The 8,271-nt window shown below is 55.8% G+C and overlaps 1 protein-coding gene across 1 annotated transcript; it reads right to left on the reverse strand.

Annotated features, from left to right (window-relative positions):
- Positions 1-2,249: 2,249 nt before the first annotated feature.
- Positions 2,250-7,063, reverse strand: KCNG1 (potassium voltage-gated channel modifier subfamily G member 1). Its single transcript, XM_068987824.1, has 2 exons — positions 6,290-7,063; positions 2,250-3,020 (listed from the first exon to the last, which is right to left on the reverse strand). The coding sequence occupies exons 1-2, from the start codon at positions 7,061-7,063 to the stop codon at positions 2,250-2,252; spliced, it is 1,545 nt and encodes a 514-aa protein (XP_068843925.1).
- Between the last annotated feature and the right edge of the window lie 1,208 nt (positions 7,064-8,271).

Genomic DNA, 8,271 nt, shown 5'->3' on the forward strand with positions numbered 1-8,271 from the left:
ATTGTCTCCCATGCCTCTTAGCCACTTTGGAGTGGGAAGAAAGGTCATTCCATAAATCTAAGGTATTATTACTGTGACGGCAGTGCCCGATCGCTGGGACACCCACCGGGCTGGGGACGGTAGAGCCAATTAGTCGGAAAACTTACTTTTCAGGCGTGAGTCACTGGAAGCAGGTGTCAGGGGAGACTTTAACGAGGCTCTCGTGACTTGTGTGATATTTCCAGCCTGCCTTACAGCGTGTCTACTGTGCAGAGGAAGCCCGCGTCCAACCTCCCCACCGGGGAGTGAGACAGAGAGAGGGAGAGAGGGACATGGGATGGGGAGCGCGAGAGGCGCCAGCGTCAACAGCAAATGCCTTTCTGCTTTCGGGTGGTCTTCCTGTTTCCCCTTCCTCTTTCACTCACTGCACGAGTGTTTGCTGAGTGCTGGCTGTGCTCGGGGCTCCCCGGGCGGAGACAGACCGGAAGGGAGGAGCAGAGAAGTGAAGGAGCGGCTCCAGGGCCCATCAGGGGTGTGAGGATGGATACGCGGGGTGAGGGAGGCAGCGGCGGCGGGGCCGCGGGGGCGGGCCCTGTCCAGCGAGCGGCAGGGCGGCGGTGGGAGGAGCCAGCCGCAGTGCGCTTCAGGGAGGCTGCTGCCCGCAGAGGGGCGCGGTGGTGAAGGCCCGCGGTGGGCAGGGGCCGGCTGGTTCTACACCGCAGCTTGGAGGCCGCTGTGACTGAGTGGAGTGAGTGAGAGACAAGGCGGGCCCCGGCAGTGCCAGGCATTTGGGCATCTTTCTCAGCACGATGGATACACCTCTATGGGTTTAGGCGGGACAGTGATGGGGCCAGATTTGCTTTGTTTACTCTCTTATTTTTTGGCTGTGTTGTGCGGCAGGTGGGATCTTAGTTCCTTGACCAGGGATTGAACATGGTGTCCCTTGCGCTGGAAGCGCAGATTCCTAACCACTGGACTGCCAGGGAAGTCTTGGGTTTATTTTAGAGCCTGCTTTCTGCAGCTGGCCCAGGGGAGGAGGTGAAGAAGACAGCGACATGCCGCAGCATCTGAGGGTGGAGGCCGGCATGTGACCGCCGCCTGGATGGGAAGCCCCTCCCCAGATGGGCACCAGAGGCCTCTGAACCCCGAGAGCGGAACAGACCTGATGGGCTGGCCTGGGCTCAGGCCCTACCCCGAATCTTCCACACTACATGAGGTCATGAGGTGTTCCGGTCGGGTGGGTGCTCTGCGGGTCTCTGAGGGGCCCAGAGAGACCCTTGGGGGCTTCAGACTGTGCTCTCGGGTGGCCCAGAAAACTGAGGTCCCTTTTCCCAAAGTATCAGTCCAGTGCAATGTAGCTTTACATTTAGATTTAGGTAAATGGTTTGAAGCATTTCCACACCCCCCCCCCCCCGAAAATTAAGATAAATGTGGCGTAGAATAAAAAACCCACACTAATTTTTAAAGATAAAATGAAATGACTCCACCTTTGTAGTCAGCAGGGCTGACTCGGTGTCCACTTCGCTGTTGGGGGTGCCTTAGGGGGAAAGTTTGAGAAACAGGCCGTAAGGTGCAAAAGAGGAGAAGAGGAGATGGGAGAGAAGGAAAAGATGGGGAGGAAAGCCTCGGAGAGGGGAAGAATCTAAGAGATAGAAGAGCGAGGGGCTGTGGTGTTTACCAGCAATTTCCCAAAGGTGTCTATCCCGTCTCCCCCAACCTCACGGGGCCTCACCGGGGTATGAAGGACCCAAGGAAAAAGGCTAACCCAATACTTCTGGTACCACACTGGCTGGCTTACTGGAAAGTGCCGTTTCCTCTCTTAACAGAGCCCCAGGGAAGGCTTTCTTCTCTTTTTCACCGGTTTTCTTTAATTGCACGCGATCCACACTCAAGACAGACTTGTAGCTGCTGTTTGTATTGTTCCCTAGGCAGCCCCACAAAGCGAGTCTTTGCTGGCATGATATCTACATGGTGGAAAGAACAAGCCATCTCCTCGCTAGGGAGGGTTGTGGGGTGGGGTGAGGGACTGTCAGGACTGTGTGCTGGGCTTCGCTTCTGGACGTGGGGGACCAGGGACCCCCTGCCGGGGTGGGGCCATCTTCCCTGGGGCGTGGCTCGGTCCATCCCAGGCCAGGGCTGTGCTCAGAAGCAGCACGTGCCTTTGGAGGCTTCTGCAGCAATGGTGGTAGCGTCAAGCCTCAGAGGGCAGGCAGGGTTGGGGGGCGGGGGCGCGTCCTGGCGGTGGCGGTGGCGGGGTGCGTCCTCTGGTCTCAGTTATTGTCTCTGGTGTCCGAGGAGGCACTTCCAAACAAGATGTCACTGTCGTGGGACATGCTGCTCAGCTGCGACTTGGTCTTGATGAGAAACTGGGTCCTGCGGAACATCACCCTCTCCTGCTCCTGCTTGAGCTCCAGGTAGGAGCGGGAGAAGGTGTGGAAGATGGAGGTCACGGGGAAGGCCATGAGGAGGATGCCGCTGAGGATGCTGCTGAGCGCCACCACCTGGCCGGGCGTGCTCCTGGGTACCATGTCGCCATAGCCCACGGTCGTCATGGTGATGACGGCCCACCAGTAGCAGGCAGGGATGCTGGTGAACTCGGGGCTCTCGGCCATCTCGTTCTCGATGACGTAGAGGAGCGGGGCGAAGAGCGCGATGGCCACACAGAGGAAGAGCAGCAGGAGCCCGAACTCGCGGGTGCAGCGGCGGGCCGTCAGCCCCAGCGTCTGCAGCCCCAGCGAGTGGCGGGCCAGGCGCATGACGTACAGGATGCGCAGCGCCCGCAGGACGCGCAGCACCAGCCCCACCTTGTCCAGGTAGCTGTTGCCTGTGCCGGGCTTGCGGCGGCCCGCGGAGGCGCCATCCACCAGCAGGGTGACGTAGTAGGGCAGGATGGCCACCATGTCGATCAGCGTCAGCGGGCTCCGCAGGAAGGCGAACTTGCTGGGCGCCTGGATGAGCCGCAGGAGGAACTCGAGAGAGAACCAGCCCACGCACACCGACTCCACGATGAAGATGTTGCGGCACATCTGGGAGCACCGGCCCTGGGAGAGAGAGAAGGGCGGGGAGGTCAGCGGTTCCACTGCGAGGAGCGTGGGGCTCCGTCCTGGGCCGGGGGGCGCTACCTGGGCCAGGGTGGGCTGGCCTCGATGTCTGTCCCTGGGTCCCCTGTCTCCGGTTACACCCACTCCCTGGGCAATCCCGTGCAAGCCTGAAGCTTGAAGCATCTTCTCAACACTGACTACCCCTAATCTCTCTGCAGCCCAGACCCCGCCCCTGAACTCCAGACTCCAGAGGAGCTGCCTCCTAAGGGGGTCTGATAGGTGTCTCAAACTCATCACGTCCCCAGACTAGCTCCTGACTTCTTTCTTCTTAAAATTTATTTTTATTGAGATGTAATTGACATATAACAAACACAAGGCACAGGGCAAGCTGACCTGACACATTTACGTATTGCAATACGAATACCACCAAGGGTGCACGCGAGCTCGGTCACTTCAGTCGTGTCCGACTCTTTGCGACCCTAATGACTGTAGCCCGTCAGGCTCCCCTGTCCGTGGGATTCTCCAGGCAAGAATACTGGAGTGGGTTGCCATGCCCGCCTCCAAAATATGTTTTGTAAATTACTTATTTACCGTTTTTACTGTCTCAGCCCTGCTCATCTGCCCACCCTGCCCCGGAAGACTGTAGCCCTACAAGGCAGGACGCTTTGTGTATTGCTCACTCTCAGGCCCCAGTGCCTGGAAAGGCCTGGCACATGGCAGGTGATCAGTTACCAGGATGGTCTGTTACCAGGATGCATGGCAGAACACTGGCCTGTCTTTAGACAGCGTGCCAAGTGAAGGCCAGGCAGGCAAAGCGAAACCGGGGGAGGTGGCCCAGGTTGGGTGGAGGCCCTGGGGAGCCTGGCCATCCTGCTCGACAGCCTCTGAGGGCTGTCCCAGGGGAACTCAGTCTTGAGGCGGCCTCATCCATTTTTTTAAGAGAAGCTGGAAATTTGGAGTTTTACATGAAATCTCCTGGGTTTTAAATGTTGTGACAATTAGATACAAAGAAAGCACTCCACGTTTCATTCCGACACATCTGTGCCTTCGCCATGCAGGCTCTCCGGTTGCTGCTCTGATCTGCAGTATGGGGGACTGTCCCCAGGTTAGACCTCACCCTCAAAGGGGCTGGCAGAGAGGAAGGCACACATGGTTCTACCTGGGGCATCTTGTCGGTTCTGGGGCACAGCTGGGTTCTATCAGACTCGCCATACTAGCTCTTTCTCTGGGAATATGTGAGAAGCTGGAGAGATGAACTGATACTAGGTGAGGCTTTGAGGTCTCAGACTTCTGAGACAGGAAGCCCCCTCCTCTGGGAAGCCTTCCTGGAGTGCGTCCCTCCAAGTATCCCCAGCACAGTTGATGGGCCTCTCACAAGAGCCCTCTTGGCTTGTGCCCCATACTTATGGTTATGGGGCTCTCACCGAGGCTTGACGCACCCTGAAGCTGGAGACTTGCTCTGGTCACCCTGACTGCCCCATGGAGCCTGAATACAGGAAGCGCTTAAACGCCTGCTTGGGTGAGACAGTGAACCCCACTAGTCCCCCAAATGAAAGTGAAGAACAACCTTTTTACTGAGTCATGAAAAAGGCTGGGTATCTTTTTTTTTTTTTTAAGCAGGTATCAGAAGTTGAATAAAACTGGCTTTATTAGTATTTTCCAGATAAAATCAGTATTGCATGTGTTGGGGCCAAGAAAAAAATCAACACTAAGCACAGGTGCTTCCAGACAGGTCTCCAGTGACAAGCACTTGCTCTTTTTTTCGGAGGGGTGTATAATCCTCACAGGGAGTAATTCCTGAATGTGCAATGCCAGGCGCTGTTCCCGTTGCTTCTCATTCACTGAACCACCCCCAGCACTATGAGGTGGGCCTCTTCGACATGTCAGGGAACGGAGGTGCAGAGAGGCTGAGTAACTTGTCTCCAGAAGCACAGCCAGAGTGGACAAGGTGGGATTCAAATTCAGGCCACCAGGCTCTAACCCTGCCTGGCTCATCACTACCCCTCATGCATCTCAAACATTCACTTTACTGATTGAGTGTTCATTTTACTGATTGAGCATTTTCTTAACACTGGCTTTTAAAATTCAATGTATTCAAAAAGAAGTGTCAGAAACTCCATGAGAGCTATAAATGTAACACTATTGCTACTTTCCCCACAATACTTGTGTATGGAAAGACCCTCACGTGGTGAGTGGTTTTAACGTTAAATCAGAGGGTTCATGTAAAACCCTAAGCACATGCTTGGTACACAGCCAGTGGTCAATAAATGCTGGCTGGCAAGATATTTATGTTTAGTTCATACCGCCATACCTATTTCTCCAGTGCCTACACAATTTGCGCCTGTCTGAACTTTTCAGTCTGTCTTGAGCCTTGCGTCTGGAACCCCTACGTGTGGGGAGAGGGTCCCAGAGATGGGTCTCTTACAGACAGAGGCTGAGCTGAGGGGCTTCATGAGGTCCCAGGCTGCCACGTGGGACCCATACTTCCATGTTTAAGAACCCAGACTCCAGACTCAGTTAGACCCAGATCTGGGCAAGCTGCTTTTCCTCAGAGTTCTCAGCTGTCAAGTTGTTGTGGGAACACCTCCCATGCCGGGATGCTGGAAGGTTCGCTGGGGAGATAAGATACAGGCAGAGTGGCAGCCCAGCCCCTGGGTCCCATTAACTGCCGGTAAGTAAGTGGTATCCCTGAGAACTGGGCATGCACCCCATCATGCCCTGGGGTAAACACTTATGGAAACTCCTTTCTTTAACAGAAAGCAATATTTAGATGTGCACACACAGCTATCAATGAACAGCATATCCAGGACCCCAAAGAGCTTTCTGGGATCTTTTCATGTAAGAAGGGAATTGGGAAAGCTGAGAAAGGGTGCAAGTTGGTGAAGTAAATTTTGGTGGCTCACATCACGTGCTCAGCTTGGGGCCAGGCACATCAAACATTGCGTCATCCATCCATCCATCCATTCAACAGAATGGCTGAGCACCTCTCCCATGCTGGATAGTTTTGCCTTGGGCAGGGGGCACAGCGCCGACCTGAACAGTCTGTGGAGCTCAAGTCTGCATGTGGAGGAGGACGACACATAGGGAGACACGTTCGTAAACACACGTAAACACAACGATGGACTGGGATGCGACTGAGCCAGTGCAGTCAAGGAAGGCTTCCTGGAGGAGGCAACAGGGCAGGCAGAGAAGGACGTGCCCTTCCCGGCGGGGAGTGGTTCCTGCAGCAGCAGCCCCGCCCTCCCCCAGGCCAGGGGCGGGGCCCTTACCTGCTCCTCCTCCTCCCTCAGGCTGGGCAGGGTGCTGATGGAGAGGTTGACAGCTGTTACCGTGACAAAGAGCACCGACAGGAAGGCGAACACCTTGCCGGGCAGCCCCGAGTGCGGCCTTTCCACCATGTCGCGCAGCCGCCGCATGCAGCGGCCCAGGCGGCCCTCCTCCTCCGCGGGGCCCTCGCTGTCCAGGTCCTCGCTGTCCAGCGCGTCGTCCTCGTCCTCCCGCTCCACCGTCTCGGCGAACTCCTGGACCTTCTGCAGGTAGCGGCGCTTGCAGCAGCCGTCCAGGTGGTCCTCGGCGATCCCCCAGTAGAGCAGCTCCTCCTGGAAGGACAGGGCGCACATCTCCCGCAGCAGCCGCAGCTTGCCCGCCCGCAGGAAGGTCAGGATGGTGCCGAAGGCGCCGGGGTTGCGGTCGAAGAAGAACTCGTTGCAGGTGACGTCGTAGTCATCGCACACGTTGAGGATGTCATCGAAGTTGGTGCAGGCCTTGAGCTGGCCCAGCCGCGTCAGCGGGAACTCCTCCAGCGTGGTCCAGGGCAGCGAGTACTTGATGCCGCCCACGTTGATGATGATCTGCCGCCTGCGGTCCTCAGGCTGGCCGCCTTGGCGGGGCTCGTCCTGCGGCCGCAGCCGCTGGGCCCGGCGGTAGAAGACACCCTTGAGTGATTGGCTTTGGGGGAAGAAGGCTGGATGGAAGGAGGCATCCGATGTGCAGCTCAGAGCGCTGTAGTCGTAATCAGAATTGTCTCCCGGTAGGAGGGTCATTTTGAGCTTTCACATCCCTCTCCAGCCTAGGGTGGGGGGGGAGAAGGGAGGAAAGAGCCTCAGTGACTCCCGAGTCTCTGGGGACAATGTGGGTCCTGCAGCTAATTGCTGATATGGACCGCATTGTGTTCCCCCAGATTCATAAGGGGAAGCCCTAACCTCCAAGTGGATGATGTTAAGAGGTGGGGTCTTTGGGAAGTCATCAGGCTTAGATGATGTCAGGAGGGTGGAGCCCCAGGGTGAGATTAGTGCCCTGATAAGGAGAGGAAGAGACAGCAGGGTCTCCTTTCTCTCCACCGAGTGAGGGCCTGGTGAGAAGGCAGCCAACCTGCAAGTTTGGAAGACAGCCCTCGTCAGACCCCGACCTGATCTCAGACTCCCAGCCCCCCAGATGGAGAGCAACCCGTGTCTGTTATTCAAGCCCCCTGGTCTAGACACTCTTACAGCAGCTTGAGGGAAGATGCTCAAGAGTCAGGAGAGCCACTCTATTGTTCAGCATCTCCTAGACCTCACCATTCCTCCACATCCGCATCTTTTACACCATAAAAATGCACTGAGTGCTCCTGTAAGCCAGGAGTGGCTTCAAGCACTGGGCGTTTGCAGCCATGCATAAAATCAGATGTGGCCCCCAGCCCCACAGAGCTGACGGCCTACACCGGTACTGTTACTTCCTTAACGCTTTAAGTTTGTCCAGCTTTGGGGGATATTTATTTAGCTTGGAAAAGTAGTTTAGTGTGGACCAGCGATTCTCAACCAGGCCTGATTTTTGTCACCAGGGAACAGATGGCAATGTCTGGAGGCATTTTTGTCATGACTAGGGGATGCTACTGGCATCGAGCAAGGATGCTGCTAAAAGTCCTATGGTCAGACCCCACAACAGAGAATTATCCTGCCCCCCATGTCCACAGTGCAAGGAGGGGGGGCTCTGCTGTGGTGGTTATGAGCGTAGAGTTTGATGTTGAATGTCCTCATCTGCAAAACGGGTATCACCATACGATCTACCTTACAGGATTACTGAGAAGATTCAGTGAACTATGTACCCAAGAGCACTGAACACAGTATGTGGGACATGGTAGGTCCTCAATACTTCCTGTCTACTATTTATTTTTTATTACTTTATTATTCTGTTTTATTTTATTTTTTGGCTGCACCATGTGGCTTGTGGGATCTCAGTTTCCCGACCAGGGATCGAACCCAGGCCACGGCAA

The sequence above is a fragment of the Capricornis sumatraensis genome, chromosome 15 (genome assembly GCF_032405125.1).
Source record: "Capricornis sumatraensis isolate serow.1 chromosome 15, serow.2, whole genome shotgun sequence".
NCBI lineage: Eukaryota > Metazoa > Chordata > Mammalia > Artiodactyla > Bovidae > Capricornis > Capricornis sumatraensis.

Coding starts and splice junctions, on each gene's coding strand:
- KCNG1 (XM_068987824.1), bottom strand. CDS start 7,063: ATGACCCTCCTACCGGGAGACAATTCTGATTACGACTACAGCGCTCTG. Junction 3,021..6,289: donor TGAGGGAGGAGGAGGAGCAG/GTAAGGGCCCCG, acceptor TCTCTCTCCCAG/GGCCGGTGCTCCCAGATGTG.